This window comes from Paralichthys olivaceus, chromosome 19 (genome assembly GCF_024713975.1).
Source record: "Paralichthys olivaceus isolate ysfri-2021 chromosome 19, ASM2471397v2, whole genome shotgun sequence".
In the NCBI taxonomy this organism is placed as follows: Eukaryota; Metazoa; Chordata; class Actinopteri; order Pleuronectiformes; family Paralichthyidae; genus Paralichthys; species Paralichthys olivaceus.
The window spans coordinates 11574687-11592389 of record NC_091111.1 but is presented as its reverse complement, the minus strand read 5'-3'; the positions used below and the strand labels follow the sequence as shown (position 1 = coordinate 11592389).

At 40.0% G+C, this 17703-nt stretch overlaps 1 protein-coding gene across 2 annotated transcripts; it reads right to left on the bottom strand.

Moving 5' to 3' along the window:
* Positions 1 to 2729: 2729 nt before the first annotated feature.
* Positions 2730 to 17156, bottom strand: LOC109636029 (voltage-gated delayed rectifier potassium channel KCNH5-like). 2 transcript variants are annotated; one of them, XM_069514990.1, is made up of 12 exons: positions 16942 to 17156; positions 15590 to 15713; positions 15197 to 15303; positions 14710 to 14838; positions 13327 to 13445; positions 12473 to 12865; positions 12264 to 12359; positions 11676 to 12105; positions 8397 to 8596; positions 6938 to 7190; positions 6102 to 6298; positions 2730 to 4003 (listed from the first exon to the last, which is right to left on the bottom strand). In XM_069514990.1, exons 1-12 carry the CDS (start codon positions 17012 to 17014, stop codon positions 2873 to 2875), a joined length of 3252 nt encoding a protein of 1083 aa, XP_069371091.1. In that variant the 5' UTR covers positions 17015 to 17156; the 3' UTR covers positions 2730 to 2872. The 2 variants fall into 2 exon arrangements, with proteins under 2 accessions (XP_069371091.1, XP_019953085.1); XM_020097526.2 differs by having other exon boundaries at positions 13327 to 13442.
* Positions 17157 to 17703: the final 547 nt, after the last annotated feature.

Below are 17703 nucleotides of genomic sequence, written 5' to 3'. Positions count from 1 at the left end.
TTAGAGGTTTCAATAAGACAAAATAAGAGATAACTCTATTCATCTCGAAGGAAATTATTTTGCCAGATCTTGCACCAAAATAACAAGTAATAATAATAATAATATATAATATATTAGGGGAAGTGTAATTAAGAGTAGGTGAGGACCAGTGCCGAGAAGATAAGTTTCAAAATAAAAACTAGCAAGGTAAAGAAACAGTAGTATTGGAAATAAGAGTGTCTATGTTATGAGTAATACATTACATCATTATAATAGAAGTAAAGATATTGTACGTATATAATAAAAGTAATATTGATATTGAGCTTAAAGTTTAACTGTTTTGAAATGTCTAACTGACAATACAAATAATATTTGCAGCTCTCGTTCACAAACTGAAATACTCAGTGCAACTAAACCAAAGGCCCTGAAACAAAATATTACTTTGAGCTTTTGGTGCAAAGGTTGTTTTTCTATGACATATACATGAGGCAGGTCGTATTTTGGTCCGATGTCTCTATCTAGTGGCTAAACAGGTGCACAGCTTATAAGGATAATAAAATATTAGTGCCACCTAGTGTTCTGGAGGGCTGTGTGTGCATGAAACGTCAAACAGTCTTTTTTTTCTTCCACTTTTAGCAGTTTAACCAAGTGGTGTGTTCTTGGGTTGCTGAGCACATTTGTTGCTTGTACTGTCCACCACCGAATCAAAAACATTATTAAACTAGTATGGAACTCATCAAAGCCCCAGTAGTCCCCTTGGACCCCAGATCTTTTTAATCATCTTTAATTCCTAGGGAAATGTTAAAAGATGGTCTCTCTCGCAATGTTAAAAACAATGATCTATCCCTTAAAAATGTGGCCTGGTGGGTAGTCACATGAATTTTTCTTCCTAATTCAGAAGAAAGAAATTAGCCTACACACTAAGCAGAGAAGTGACTGTTCATGCTCAAAAACTCTGCTTCAAACAACAACAAAAAAAGAGACATAAAACAGTTGGATTTTTCAAGGCTTCTCATTTACACAGGGACGGACATTTGTGCTGCAAAACAGAGGAGACCAAACACCAGATTGTGATCAGGCATCAGTTTCATTATTCACGTCACTGTTGTCAGGTTCCCTGGATGCATGCAGGGTCAGGTATGTGTCGAAGGTAAAATAAATACATTGCATCAGATAACAGTCACATGCTTACATCCTTTACACTTCATGGTTTGCAGCCACACAGAAATTTTGAAAACAAAAACTTTTTTTTTCATCCAAAGAGAATAAATAAATGCAAATATTTTTTTTATCACTAAATGCAGTGCAAGTTCATTTATATTTGCATAGCTACGTGTGCATAGTGACCCGTTATTTCAAATCTGAGTTGATCCAAAAACAGGATTCGCATTCCCATTTAACACTCAGGCAAATATAAAATCACTAATATTGAAATAAAGACAGAAATATTAGAACAAATCAACCTGAGCAAGAGGCAAAATGACATGAAGGAATATACAGTAAGTTCTCTGCATTACCTGCTGATATATTCATATCACAAACGAAAATGAAATTATGAGAATTAACAAACAAAAATCTATAAACTAATGATATGTCATTATTACATTTCTAACATGCATGGGAATGACACATACATAATGCATAGTAGAAAATAAATGTATAAATAAAAATAAATAAACAATTATTTTCATTATCCTTCACTTGTATCATTTCATGTTTGTCTCGTCACTGCAACACTCAATGAGGCGTCATATTGTAAGGCACATATTTAATTACCTGACAACTGAGTCATAGAAAGATAGTCACCTCTGTTACTCCAGTGAGGATGAGCAACAACGTCAGAAACCCTGTTCTTTCTTTATTTAACATTTTAACTGGCATTTTACCTCCAGTCCGTCAAGGATAAGGAAAGCTTGAGCTGGTCCTGCTTTCTTGTTGAGTTGAGACAAAAAGTTGAGGAAGATCATGAAAATGACGAATTTACAAAAAAGAAACACTAAAAAATGTGGCTTGACCTCAGCTACTTTGTATTTTTACTAGTTTCCCTGTCAGGCTTCACCAGAGTCTCAAACATGTGATGTGTTGCTTTACGTCGTGATGAAAACGATGAACTAATGTCCTAGCAGTAACAGTACTGGTGTTTATTATGAGTTGTTTTCCATTAATTGCTCCTGAAATGTAACATACACATTATCATCAAAGTACCTCATAAGTCAAAAAAGCTAGAAAAATCCCTGGGGTTTTGCAGTGCTACAGTAACATGAAAGGGATTTCTGCATGCAGTCAAGTGTTTAAAGGAGACATATTATGTGTTTTCCATATCCAGGTTTATCATTTTAATTTGGGTTGTTACTTGAAAAGGTTTACATGCTCTAATGTTGGGGAAACACATCACTTTTCTCATTCTATCCATTGCTGCAGCTCCTCGTTTCAGCCTCTGTCGAAAATCTCGTTTTTAGCCCCTATCCCCCTCCCAGTAAAGCTAACTCTGCTGTGATTGGTCAACCGCTTACAGACAGCATGTCAGAAATCTTTGCCTCTGCTCTTACGTTACCTGTCTCTGTCAGGGGGCGTGCCAGACAAGCTGCTAGGCGTACATTATGCAAATGTGGGGCATTGCGACACCTCAGTGATATGGAAGAATCAGTCAAACTAATGACGAGGTGTTTCAGGAGCATCAGTGTTTTCTCAGGGGGAGAGGAGCTCCCTTTACTGAGAACTTTGGGCCTTTTAACTTTGCAAAATTTTTATTAAACAAACTAAAGGAAAGAAACACTGAAAAAGCAAAATATGTCTCCTTCAATTCAAGAAATTTCTTTGGCAGGCCAGAGTCCAGCAGGACATGCATCAGCGTCACATACAGATCCAGTTTGAGGGGTTTTAATTGGTGAAATCAAAAAGGCCCATCATCCATTTTGGGTGTGACTGACCTGGAGGCGGTGACTGAGTCTTGAGCTTTGACTCTTGCCTTTGGAGACGAAGTCGGCGGCAGAGAGAGTCTCCTTTTTACCGACAGCAGCCTGAGGATCTCGCTCACCTGAGACTCGAGGACCGACAGCCGGCCGCTCAGGATCTGAATGTCTCCCTTCAGCTCCTGCTTGGCCTCGTGCAGCGTCACCTGGAGGAGTGCTTGTTCGGACGCCGGCTGCACAAACGAGTGCTTCAGGGAGATCTCGCCGTCCACGCAGAGGCTGTGCTCAAACAGAGTTCTCTCCATCGGGCTCTTTTCCATCGGGCTTCGCTCAAAGGAGTTTCTCGAGTCTCCTGCTCGGTCGATGCGCAGGTCGCTCTTTGTAATCCCACTGTCGCAGGAGTCCGTTTTGTGCAGGGCGCTTGTTTCTTCGCCCGTCTCTCCTGCATTGTTTCCCCCTTCTGTGGTGCCCGTGTCTCCACCTTCCTCTGAAATCCTGGCAGCTGTTAACTGTTCTGACGACTGCAAACCTTTCGGCCACTCCTCCGGTTTCTGTGTCTGCTTTTCTTGCTCGACCGCAGGAGGTGCTGGTGCGGCAGTGGTGGCGTTTTTAAACTTTGCCCACCCCCTTGCACCCCTGCTGCTGGTAACACCACCTACACCACTGCCTCGTGCAGGGCTGTTACCCACCTGACAAAGTTTAATCTCAGCACAAGGACTCGATACAGACTCCGCTGCCTTTTGTGTGCCGCTTTGTTCTGACTTTTCAGTTTGGACAAATGCTTGTGGAGGTGAAGCCTTGCCTGCACCCTCTCCTCCTCCTGTGCAGGGTGGATTAGTCTGCACGATGGAGCTGTACTCCTGATGCTGCGAGGATACAGTCTGACACTGTGTGTAGGAGTTTGAGTCGGAGTGGTGGTGGCGCTGCAGCTCCACCTGCACACAGTTGTGGTCAAGGTATGCAAGAGACTCTCCTGGTGGCTGAGCGTCTCTCTGCTGCCTGAACCTCTGGAACAGCTTTCGCACTGGGTGGTCCTCAGGGATGGAAAGCGCCACCTCGCTTCTCTGACGCTCCTGCTCCCTCTTGACATCAGCAATCTTCCTGAAGATGATCTGCAAGAGGGAGAATCTGTTCATGAGGACTGGGATTTGAGTCACACTGCAAAGCTATACACATGCTGCACATTGTGCTCTACTTAGATGTAACAGAATGCACATATCTAATGCAGCTTTGAAGCAGGGATAAGCATCCAGACCTGCTGCGGTGTACGCTGAAATATTAAAGACGTGAAAGCAGCAATGCACTGGGGAAACAGTTAATGGAGCAATAATGCAATAATGGAGCAACGTCCATGCAAAGGGTTTCTGAAGTCTGAAAGATTCGAAAAAAGTCACAACATCTCAGCGTTTTCACTTTTCTGCTCCTACTCAAACTTTGCAGAAACATTTTAAATCGGTGTAGTTGAAGAAATTGGGATTGTAACTTTCTGTGTCTATCAGCAGTTCCACATTGTTCATTTGAAGAACTACAAAGTGCCACATCAGTTACATTATCAATTGAAATCTATATGTGAGTGGTCATCTCCTTTTTTAATCTTATCTTTCTTTGTACTTTACATTTTATTCTGTGTTTGTTTGTTATTTAGCAGGATTATGAAAAAACTACTCCACCGATTTTCATTATTCAAAAATCAGTTTGATCAGATCCAAAAATAAAAGTCTGGTGAATTTAAATGTGTTTTCATAAGGGGACTGGAGGTGCACGACTGAGTAACATTCTGTTGTATAGTATGATTGTGAAGCACTTTGGGTCAAGTCCTGCTATTTTCAAATGTTCTTAATAATATTAATAACAAACAGTTTATAAAAAAATATACATTAACACTCAACTCATGTAGATTCCTATGAAACTAATTTAGATGTTATGTTCAGAGCCAATGTGCCCATGAGCAAGACAGTTCACATCCATAAGCTCTGGAAATGTGTTATAATCCAAAAGAAGTAAAGTAACAGTTTGAAGCGAAGGAATTCATGGTCGACACGTCAGACATGTCGGACAAAGCAAACACCGACAGTCCACGGGTAGTTTTGATGCACGTTCATGGAAAAGCAAGTGAAGTGACGTTAAAACAGAAAAGACGTCCTACTTTAAATCTTAAACCTGTGCAGGCGTGCCAAGTCTCCAATGAATAATAGATGGATTTCTTTTCATTTAATACATTTTAAGTAAAAGTAAATAAATATTTGAGCATGTTGCCACAATTTGCTCTGGAATTGTTTAGCTGCCTCACAGAGACGTGTGTTTACTGTACATGTGTGACTTCACAAGACCTCTTGGACTGGAACTGCCAGAAAACTCAGAAAACTCTTATTTTAAATACAATGAAATATTTATAGAGCAGAAAAAAACAATGCTCTGTAAAAACACACTGTAAATGTATATATATGTTAATTTCCTCCATAAATGTGTATGTTTTACTAGATAAAGGCCTCTTGATTCAAATCTATACCTCAGAGATATTTCATATGAGAACAAAGAGCACAGCAGATGAAGCCAGACTGACTTTAAAGGGAATATGCATTAAGAATTCATGTAATGTCGATCCCATAGGATACCATTACAGCAATATATATGAGCAACTTACTTTGGAGAGTAGAAAGCAATACATCTCAATGTCTTAATGGGATTAATATGTATAGCCGGGAAAAGCTCCATCAAATATTGATTAGAGTCTTATAGTTCTCAGATCTCAGAAAAACTTTTGCAGACTTTTTTACACTGAACATTTGTGGTTTGTCTCCTCATTGTTAGGCTCAATGTACAACATCATTATACGTTCATTTCCTTGAGACACATTATCTAAGTTAAGGCTTTCAGCAGATCAACTCAAATAAATCGATTTAAATGAAGCTTTTTAACCCCCTTTATAAGCATTTGTTCCAGTTTGAGTAGATTTACTAAAGTTGTTTTTCAGCACTGTCATACAATATTTAACGAGAACTACAATAGAATATTCAAGGCCGAAATTACGCTTTGTCTAGATCTTGCGGTGAAAATATAAGTTAATAAAATGATTGATTTGTCCTAAATAGTGAACATGAAAACCTATCCTAACCTAACTAACAAACACAATATTATATGGATGAAAGAAAGGCTACACCCCCCCCCCTAAAAATGGTGTGGTGACTTGAACGTTTCTTTCGTTTTTACCCGTTTTCGTAGGTTGCAGGTGAGTATGAGGTTGCGGGAGAAGGAGTTGGCGAACGCCGTGTAGAACTCCAGCACCCTCACCAGAGCGTCTCTCCTGATGACGTGCAGGTCGCAGTAAGTCAGAGCTCGAACATTTGCACAAGCACGGGCCAGTGTGGACTCCTTCCAGAAGGCATCTCCGAACACGTCACCTTTACCTGGATGGGACATTATGACGTTAAGCACATGAAAAAAAAAAAAAGTCTGTCATCAGGGGCAGATCCAGAGGTGGGACCAGGGGGTCGCTGACCAAAGATGGAATCTACAAATAAAATGTTTTATTTCCTTTGATTTTTTACAAAATGTGCAAAAATGTGCTTGAACAGGGAACAATTTTCAAAAATATATTCAGTGAGTGGGCCTTTGCTCAGAGTTATAGAGCTAAAAGTAAACAGGGAATGACTTAAATGTGCACCCAACAGAATCAGAGCACGGATATTGGACATATATTTGGGCCGCACTGCGTAAATTGTGGCCCCTTTATGGCCTCTGATTTATAAAAATCCTAGATCTGCCAAGGTTTCTTATGAACAACTCACGTGTCAGATAGAGGTTAGGATATATTTCATAACATGATACTGGATAAGTGCTGAACAATTTTCAGATATGGGACAAAAGTCTTTTCGAGTAACTATAGTTAAAGTTGAAAGTTGAATGACATCCGATAACTGTGATAACTGGCACTGTTTTAACTGGACCTGATCACAAAGGTTTTTGCACTAACACAACCTTTGCTCCAGTTTTATCGCAGCCAGCTCAGCTCTACTGCTCTGTTTCACAATATTGCGTTGGATTACCTAGTATAGCGATGACCTCATCGTCCTGGATAACTTCGAGTGAACCTGACACCACAAAGCAGAGGGTGTCCACGCTCTCGCCGATGTGGAAGATGAGGTCTCCGGGTGCGCAGTGCGTGGTCTGAAACTCCACGGCGAGCGAGCGCAGGCAGCCGTCGCTGGCCAGACGGAACGCCGGGTGGTCGTTGAAGACCTGTCTGTTCAGGTGGACGCAGATGTCTGCCCGCATGTCTTTGGGACAAATCGAGAGAACCTGAGATGGAGATATATGGTTTAAAACAACTACAGTGGAAACATGGAACTAACTTAGTGATAGAAATCATTGTCATAATAATATTAGTTTAAGATCTCAGGTGTTAGAGCCAACAAGTGGAGATATTATATCAAACAATAACAATTTGATTAACAACATTTTTTAAAAAGCTGCATGGTGAGGCCATAGACTGAATAAAAAGATGGACGACATGAAAGATCCCCAAAAGTATCTTGATCAACACTTGTTGGTTGGCTGCAACACAGATCATAAGCCCAGCCTTCTCCATGTCAGTGGATGGGACATGGAAACTAAAAAGTCCACATCAAATAATTTTTTCTCAAAGATGGTATCAGACATTTTACATAGTTCTTGTCACACTGATGTTTGTTCAAGTACACACTTTTCTTTAAGTTTACTGCCACTCTAGAGCTGTGTGACCACAAGATCCTGCAGAGTTCCCATGAACCTTTAGATTTACTAAAGTTAAAATCATGTTTTTCAGCACTGTCACAATATTCAACGAGAACTACGATAGAATATTGAAGGTCAAGTTAATTATGTAAATAAAAGTGGTCTGTTAACCTAAAGGATTCATTTGTCCTAAATAGGGAACATGAAAACCTATCCTAACCTAATACCCCCCATAAAAATATTGGAATCTGCTTGTTTCAGATTTTCATTTTGATCCAAACCCAATTGTACATATCATATATATATATAATATCAGCACAATAAATATGCAGGCTTTCTAAACTCAAGATCTGATTTGAAAAATGAATTAAATGTTGGAGAAAAATGGCAGATGATGCAAAGTTAAATAAACGTGGACCTTGAGGGTCGATGGGTGCACACAATCTTCAGTTGTGACCTTTGAGGCTCCTCACTGATCATCTCACCACGTCCACCTTTCAAACAGCCCATGCATGTTTATGAGACTGTTAAAAATGATAGCATTCTGACTTTCTGACTGTCAGTGACAAAGCTAAGCTAGTTCAACTTTGGACTTGAAAAATTCCATGTCCCTGCATGGAAGCAGTATATTGTGTTTTCCTAGAAAAATATAACTACATTGACCCACATACAATTCTACTACTCAAACAAATACTGGTGATATGCAGTTTTAGGTACATTAAATGTTGGATCATTACACTTTGAGTTACTTGATGCTGAGACCTTTAATGAATAACTGCTACTACTACTGACCCTATCTGTGTCGATGCCCTTGGACATGGCCCAGGTGGAAACGATGAAGTCCATGACTCGCTCGCTCAGACCTTTGGGAACCTGGTAAAGTTTTAGGAAGTCACGCACGTTGTTGAGCATCTCGTGGTAACGGTTGGTATTGGTGTACATCTGCTGGAAGATGGTGGTGACGTTTCCAAAGATGGTGGCGTACAGCAGCGCTGAGACAAAAGACAAAGAAAAGACAAAGAGTAACAGTCAAGCAGATTCGATTTATTCTGCAACATGAGAACACAGAAACGTTTTCAAGCAAAAAAAGATTATGATATGTATACGATTTTTTCCCAAATACTATTCAGGTATTTTACAAGTGATTTGTGGTTGATTATTGTGTAAATTAACTAATGATGATAAAAACAAATTTAAATGGAAAAATCCTCCTTACAAATAACATTGCTGGTATCCATTTACTTGTAGCTTTAATTTAATACTCACAATAAACATTGAAATAAATAATGGATGAATTAATGGATTGTAAAATATTAATGAATTTTTTTAGCAGTTTAAAGGGTTTTAAAAGGATTTGTTTGTTGCATATGAACCAATATAATGCCATAATTTATTTTATTTATTATTTTATATATCTATTGATCATTATCGATGACCTATCGATAATGACCTATAAATCATATTAAAACCACTTATCATCTGCTGCACATGCTTTAATATGAAAACAAAATAAAATACACAGTTGAATAAATGGTTCTGTTTTAACATAAACACACTCATATTTACATTGTAAGTGTTGGACCAAGACTTCATAATATAATTCATAATGTACATTTCCTTAGTGAGAGCACTGCTGTACAGCGCTGCAGTGACCTCAAAGAGTCAGTCAGCTCCTCTCATCGTGAGGTTTTACCCGCTCAAGAGGAACGAGTCGTCTCCAGTCACCACCGCCGGATCACAGAGGTTAGGATACTTATCCAACGTGATGGCTCATTGTTCATTTACAACACTGGAGCCTGCAGGCAAACCCTGCCTCCTCTCCTCCTCTGGCCTCTCTCATAATTACTGTATCTGTAGCAGGAGAGTTATCGGCCGTAATCGAGAGCGACGCTTCAGTGTGACAGAGTGGTCTTCGTGATCGAGGCGCCACCAGAGTAATGGGTGTTTCTCTTCAAGTACAAACCTTGAAGCGTAGCTGTCACATTGTGTTTCCCTCACTGTTTTTATTGCATCACTTTACAGGCTGTTTTGGAAGAGCAGGCCAAAGGTTAGTGCACGAAGGGGAAGTGTGAGCAAAGTGACGCTGAAGGTGAAGCTATCCCTGTAACTGCATCGAGTGATGATACCTGCGGAAAGCAGATATTTCTATTTCTGTGAAGGCATTTGGATTAAGTTGATCTGACGTCCTTTTATGTATAATAAATACACAGAATTCAATATTTTAGGCTGAATAGACTTATTTTTGTGAATGAAATGTTTGAGGTAGAAAAGATAAGGTTAAAAGACGTTTTATGACATGTACAACATGCTGAGGTATATAACATAACATCAGTTCGTGTTAGACAAAAACTTTGTACGTAATAACTGATCTATCTGACAACTGGATCTTAAAGCCGTACAACATGAAATATGTAGAAAAATACCACTTTGAGATTAACATAAATTTAAACGAGCTCATATTTTAAATCAAAATCCGTAGAAGGGAATTAACACATAGGCCGTTATCTTTTATTAAAGGGTGGCGATAATGACCACCCTTCAAGCAGACACTCACAGAGCAGGTCGGGCGGCAAAACATGTCACTTTTTATTATCGACAAAAGCCGAGTCTCTAAACTCTCCCCCAGCGGCTCGAGCACTGAGACTGCAGCTAAATGTGAATTACACGTCCAGAGTGGAGAGAATTATAAAGCCAAACATTGAGAAGAATAATTCATGGATACAAAACTCTCTCTGAGTGATTTATCATCATGTCAGTGTCCAGGAATTAACTCTTCACATCAACCAGTGCTGGAATGCATTATTACGATACATATACATCCATGTGCGAGTGTATTTGTCTATATGTGTTTAATCTGGTATTGTGTGTTGGTGCATTATTATTAATTTAAAAAAGCATGAAATCCAAATCAAGTCAAGACGATAACAGGGACCTCTGCTACACCAAATGTGTCAGATACAACCAGATATGTGTTGTGTTAGGTTTGACTGTGCAGCTTCTCATGAACCTGTGCAGCTTCCATCACCGCATGTTGCTTTGCTGCAGCTGCTCGATGGCCACCAGGGTTGTGGAGCACGATGTCTCGTCTCGCACGCGACTTAATGCATCCAGATTGTTTCGGCTCCTGCAAGGTTCCTCTGGCATGTGATGATCGGATGAATGAATGAGCAGGAAAACAGCACTGAATGATAAAGGCTTTGTTTGAAAAGTGGTTACTGCTGTACAGCTGTTCTTCTGACATATTGCACTAATAAACAACATGTTGATGTTCCCCTGTCAGATGCTGCTTTCCCCCTCCAGCTGCTTGTTAAACCAGGAGCTTATGCAATTAAACACTGGTGGATCACCATGGCTCATTGGCAGGTTATGACTGTTACACTATGATATGGAAGTAGCTGGTTAGCTGGGCTGGCTAATGATTTGACAGAGAAATAGATTATGCTGTCATGGTCCAAAATGTGTACATGAAACAAAGTGTGTTTAATGGATTTACTTCATGGAAAACACTTAAACATATTATCATTATTAAATTATATCTAACATACTTGATATGTACTTAATTGATTATTAAAATAATGCCTAAAACACCAGTATCCAAACTGGATTATGTTGGTGGGAGGTTTGACCTGTTAGTACAAAATGAAGGTTTTGAAAGTGAGCAGCATGCGCTCATAGAAACCTCTGTGTCTAAATTATAGTTAGGTTAGTTTGTTACTAGACATTTTATCTACTGGATACATTTAGTTTGTGTAATATGTAAAAACACAGGAAGAATTGTGTTAACTGGAAACTGTGTAAATGTGGGTGATCATGTGATAGAAAGCGTGTTTGAATGTGCATTAGATGCATGTGTGATTTCAGTGTCTTTATAATGGCCTTTATAATCTCCTCTTACTGCTCCATTAACCACCACTGACACTAAGAACAGTAATGGCACTGTTTGTTATGTAATATCAGACCTATTGAGTTTACAGTTCTCAAAGATGATAAACCAAATCAGCTGAAAAACAATGGAGCGTGAAATGTATTCAGAAGATTTGAAATTCTGTGACCTGGGACCCAAGTACTTACAGCCCACCATCATCATGGCCACGGAGAAGATCTTCTCGCCATCTGTGGTCGGAGCGATGTTTCCAAATCCGATGGTGGTGAGACTGGTCATGGTGAAGTAAAGAGAGGAAATGTACAGCGTGTCCTTGTTGGGGCCTCCCTCCCATTGGCCCGTGCCACTGGTGTTGTAGCGGTAAGGGGTTCCTATGCTCAGGGCCAGCTGGTAGAGCCAGCTGTCCGTCTTGATGGTGTTGGTGGTCTCGTCGATGACCTCGTAGTCCCCGATGCTGTACCAGATGCAGGCCAACCAGTGGGCCACTAGGCCGAAGACACACACCAGCAGAACCAGGACAGCGGCTCCGTACTCCAGGTAGTGATCCAGCTTGCGGGCAACTCGGCCCAGACGGAGCAGGCGGATCACCTTCAGGGAGCTGAAGAGGCTGCTGATGCCCTGCACATCAACACAGGAGGGAGAGATGAGAACAAAATAACATATTAACTTATTTTATTTTTTAGATACAGATCATCTGTATGTATTTAATGGGAAAATTGACATTATAGAGGTAGAAATGATCCTGTTTCACAAAATGAAAATGTGTATTTCCTTACTGGAAGAACAGAATCTTCTATCCGTGTGGAATTTCTGTGGAAATTTGAAGACTCGCGTAGGTGACTTGCAGGAGATGATGTAGATGTTATGACGTCCTTCACAGAGACAATCAAGCACATAGATTTTAAAGTTGACAGGAGAAAACAATAAATAAATTTGTCACACAATCAACCTGCAAATTAAGTGACGGTCGTAAAAATCCCCTCACCTCATCTACATTTTCAAAGGCGTTGATGATATCGTAGGGCAGACAGGACAGCAGGTCGATGACGAACCATGTCTTCAGGTAATTCATCCGTATCAGCCTCGCGTCCGAGATCACCTCTCCGGCGGGGCCCACGAAAGTGGTGTGGAAGTTCAGTACGATGTCAATCAGGAAGATGACGTCCACGACGCTGTCCAGCACCAGCCAGGCCAGGTTGTTCTGCTTGGTCTTGAAGGAGACGTTGTAGGGCACCATGATGGCCGTGTAGAAGGTGAGGATGAGGATGACCCAGTCCCAGGTAGTCTTGAAGGTGCAGTAATGGAGGATGATGTGCGGTGGCGTCTTGGGGGCCTCTTGTTTGTACTGAGGGAGAATGTCTGATCCCAGCTGGAGAGCCTTTCAGTGACAGGGAACACAGTGAGTAAAGAAGCATGTAAAAAGTTTCACCATACAGCTTCATGTTGTGACATTTATAATTTACAAATGTGTAAAAATGTGACAGATGCGCCCTTGGATGTTTTTGCACTGCATCATGGGAGTATCATCAATGCTTTCTAAAGGTTAAAATATGTGAATTTCTTATTTGCTGCATTTCCCAGAAGAGTGTGAACGAGGGTGATTTATATATTTCTGTTTGTAATCTGAGTTGTGCAATCTGAAGACTGGACCTAAAAAAACGTTTTCTGACATTTTTGCAAATTTCCATGGGAATAATTCATTTGGATTTTGGATGAAATATTTGACCATTTAGGCGACTGATATGCTGTTTGGCCTGGCGGCAGTTTGTGCTCTACTAAGTGAGAAACCTTTTCCCTTTGAGTTTTGAGATCATTTTCATTACTGAACATCTGCCTCACCTCAGCCAGTCTGGACGGCTTGTGGCTGACCTCCGTTTTGCTTATTGGTGCTAACTGCTGCACCAGATTGCGGTTGTTGGTCAGTGCCCGCGTCAGTCGGGCGAACTTTGTCCAACCTACTTGGAGACCAAATAAGACAGATGCTTTTTTATTTCATCACGCATTGCACAACATTGGGGTCATACTCACATTTATACAAATACAAAATTTCAAAAAAAAATTCCCACATTTCAAGAAGAGGATTTTAAGAATTTTTCCCCAGTTGCAATGAACAATAAAAAAAAAAAGCGGTGACTTTATAATATTAAGAAATGTGCTCTTTCTCTTCACGAAAAACTGTAAAATGCCACCAATGAGAAGATGACGTGGAAAAACTGATTTACCGATGTAAAAATGTGCTTTCAAAACATTACATTTACAAGCAACTTGCTTTTATTTCAGTTTCCTGATATATTCAGTTGTACTTGAACATATCATCCCTGCAGGCTTCTAAATCCAGACTTACTCCATGTTGTGGTCATATTGTGTCCCAAAGATAAAGACATTGTGAAACAGAAGCACATAAATGCTTCATGCTGTATTCATGGTGCATATTTGACTGTGAAGCCAGTAGCCAGCAGTACTCAGCCAGCTGGCACATGCTTTTGTTAAAAGGATCCCGCCTCACTTCATTTCCCCTGAGTACAAACAGTATTTTCATACAGTTAACATCCCCATGTGGTCTGCTTCATGTATGTTAAACATGCAGAAGCACGCGTGATCCCCAGGGACACTGCACCATGTGGACCCACAGAGACACAAGTGTTCACTGACCCGCACACACAACACCTGGACAGTTGTATGTTACATACCAGGAAACAGACGTGTGCTAAGTCACGGCCACTCGTGTGTGTCTGAGATGTTTGGCTGCACTGCGACTATAGTGCACTGGAGAAGTTCAAACGTTTCAGATAAATAGGCTTTATATAATGAGAGATGACAGGACACTGCCCCCTTGTGGCTGGCTGCAGAACATGTCAAAAATCCTACCTCCACTATGTTAATGGATGGGACACTAACCAAACTAAAAATGCAAACATTTGAGGTCAATTTTTTTCAAAGATGGCTTCTGTCATTTTAGGTGGTTGTTATCACACTGATGTTTGGTTTTAGTTATTTGATGCTATAAAAACAAAGTGAAACATCACGACGGACAACTGAGTATGACTCATGATTGGTCCAGCGTGTGAGGTCAGTCTGACCTTGCTTCTTTGGCTCCACCCCTCAAATGCTGCAGCACAGAGCCTGGTTCTGAATGTGTAAGATGGCAGCACTCGTACTCAGGATGAGATATTATGGTTTCAGAGTAGATTGTTGTGAATAAAGGTTAGATTATAAACTCACCTCTTGTTGACTCATCTTCAATGGGCTGTTTAAAAAGTGTGATGTCTCTGAATGTACAGAGGAAAAGCACCACCTTGTCCTTCTCATTTCTGATCGGTGCCACCTGCATGTAAAGCCATATTGGTGTTCCTGTAGGAAACAAGGAAAATAAGAAGTTCTTTCATTTAAATTGGATTGTCAGGATAAAACTGCAGAATGGATTTCCACAAAACTAAGTGAATGGATGGGATATGGGTCAAGACATATGACATAAAATTTTGGTGCAGATCTGGATCGGGAGGCAGAGCCAGGATTTCCGAAGGGAATCATTTCTGGATCTTAATAAAAGAAATTAGGCACATTTAGGAAACTGGTATCTATGAGTGTGAGCAATTGGGTGCAGCTTGATTGAATTTAAGGCGACTGCCGGGCCTTGGCCGAGGTATGTGCTTGGCCATTGTAGTTTTAAAATGCATTTAATAATTTCAGAAAAAAATGTGATACTCACTGTTCTTTGTGTAGAGCAGCACCTCATAGAAATTGGACTCGTAGTTATCGAAGGTTCGCCTGATTTTGTCTATTGTCATTTTATCAGTCAGGTCACCATACATGAAACTAAGAAATAAGAGAGAGGGATAGAAAGTGAGAGGTAAAAAAAAACATGTTGTGTCAGCTGCTGGAGAAAGAAAAACAGAAGACAGTCAACTAAGGTGGAATTTGATATCATACATACTTTTCATTTTATTCTGTAATTTAATAATGCAGGTTTTTTAAATTAGTCATCACATTTTTATAGCAACAATATATATGTTTTATTTTAGTGCTGGGCTCCTCTTTTGCAGATTTACGAACCATCTACTTGAACCTTCACATTCCGGTCTGATACAAAATCTCGTCTTACTTGCATGTGCTGCTCCTGTGCATGACCTCAGCTCTGTGGTAACCTGACAGCTTGCAGAATCCATCATTGCTGTAGACGACCGGCCACTCCACGATCTGGGCATTTCCCAGAAGGAAACTGGTTTCTGCAGAAAAACATGGAAAAACACAGACGTCTGGAACAAAAACTGCCAACACACCAGCACCTGTCCATTAAGATTCGATGTTCTGTCAGTGAAATTTTGAAAACTGGAGCTATGCAACCTCATGGACACTGGAATACTTTTACTGTTGGCTCATATTTTCAAATAAACTATGTTGTACCTGAAATATTCAGTGCAGTAATTTAAATTACTGTTGAGCCCCAACATCCCTACAATTATAATGCAAACAAGGGGCAAAACCCCATTAATATTTAAAAGAGCAGTGGTAATCAGACGAGTCAGCAGGCAGAAATAGTTGTTGATAAAATGTTTATGTTCCAGCCTTAATGTCAATGAAATATTGATGAGGAGTGGCAAAGTTTTACAGAAGCTTTATAACAGTCTGCAGGGAGCTGCGGTCTCCAGAGGAACGGCTGAGGACAATTTCTCCTTAATGATACTGAAGCTGTCAAAGTTAAAGTGTCTGCATGTTTGTCTACAAATGAAAGCCTGAGAGATCGATGCCAGAGACCAAAGCTGCTCTTAAGCATTATCAGGATGAATGATTACTTCACAAACTTTTAATATACTGATTTGCACTGCTGTCAAATCAGTTTTTGTTGAAAAAAAACCCCTCCAGTGTCACACGTATTCACTGTCAAGCTCATGCATGAGGATGAAACCTATGCAGACACGCAGTCAATCTGAAAAATAGATTTTTGCCTGTTTTGCAAGAATATCACAATGAAATATTTTAAGACTTTAATGAGGTGGAGCTAAAAAAGCGCCAACTAAATCATAAACGTATCAAATCACAATCAAGAACTCACATTAAACATCTCCTAGAAATAAAAAAATGTATTTTCTAAGACATGAAATTGACTTTGCCTGGATTTTTACTGAAATCCCCCAACAAAGTCATTTCAGCACTTATAACAACATTTTAGGAATATATTATTTTATCTAATAAATCCTGGGGAACTGGACTGGTACATAGCCTATTGTATAATCCACCAGTACAAATAACATGCATTGCATTTGCATTGTTGTTAAAGTAGCTTTATCCCCAAAAACCTAAATTAAATAGAGTTATTAATTTATGCTTGTGATTCTGTCCCTGAATTGACACAGAAATGAACATTATAGTTTTACTTCAGCATCCTGCAGCCCTGCAATGTGGAACCTGTCACATCTACATTCATGCATCTTTCCCTCTCGGGATAAAACTCACCGCTGGAGCGCCGGACAATGTTCTCCAGGAAAGTGTTCTGCGGAGCCACCAGTCCTCTCTTGCCCCCATGCATGGTGAGGGATCAGGGCACAGAGACCCGCTGCAGCTCGGTGGTGGTGCTGATGTTAACTACGGTCCCATCAGAGAGTCTGAGCGACGACCACTGCTGTCAAGTCAACCATCAGCAGGAGTACATCCGGGCAAGGGTTCAAAGAAATAAAAGCCTCTTTGTTGAATGTAGCATTTTTATAGTGTAAGGAAATGACACCTATCCAAACCTGGCCATTTAATGAATTCTAGTCTGATATAAATTGTGTTAATTCTCCCCAAACGCCAATACTAATAATAATACATGCACAGTTATTTAGTATAATGGCGTAATGGTACTTTTATTTTGAAGAAAATGTATTTGATTTTCGGTATTTTTTCTCTATTTTTTATTTCCAGTTTCTCGTGTCTGCATACATGGACTGACTTCAAATGTATGTTACTTACAACATAAATGTTGTTTATTTAAGTTACAGGTTTATTAACACCATATTATGGTGTGGGGGGCTATACTTCCCGTTCCTTTTCACTATGCGTAGCTCAGAATAATGTCATGACATGTAGCAAAAAATATTTTGAAAAATATAAAAGACAAACATTAAAACTAGTGTCAATGCTATTTGCAATTTCATGTCAGATTATACACTGCACTACCCAACAGAGCAGAAAGTAGTTAAAGGTAGTCCAATCAGCTCCAGTTTAATATCATATTTA

Bases quoted from the DNA above. Each gene is read 5' to 3' on its own strand.
- LOC109636029 (XM_069514990.1), bottom strand. From the start codon at position 17,014: ATGCATGGGGGCAAGAGAGGACTGGTGGCTCCGCAGAACACTTTCCTG. The intron at 12,866-13,326 runs GTGAGGCAGATG...TGTCACTGAAAG, and splicing joins AGCCGTCCAGACTGGCTGAG to GCTCTCCAGCTGGGATCAGA. The intron at 12,106-12,263 runs GTAAGGAAATAC...GTTGATGTGCAG, and splicing joins TAGAAGATTCTGTTCTTCCA to GGCATCAGCAGCCTCTTCAG.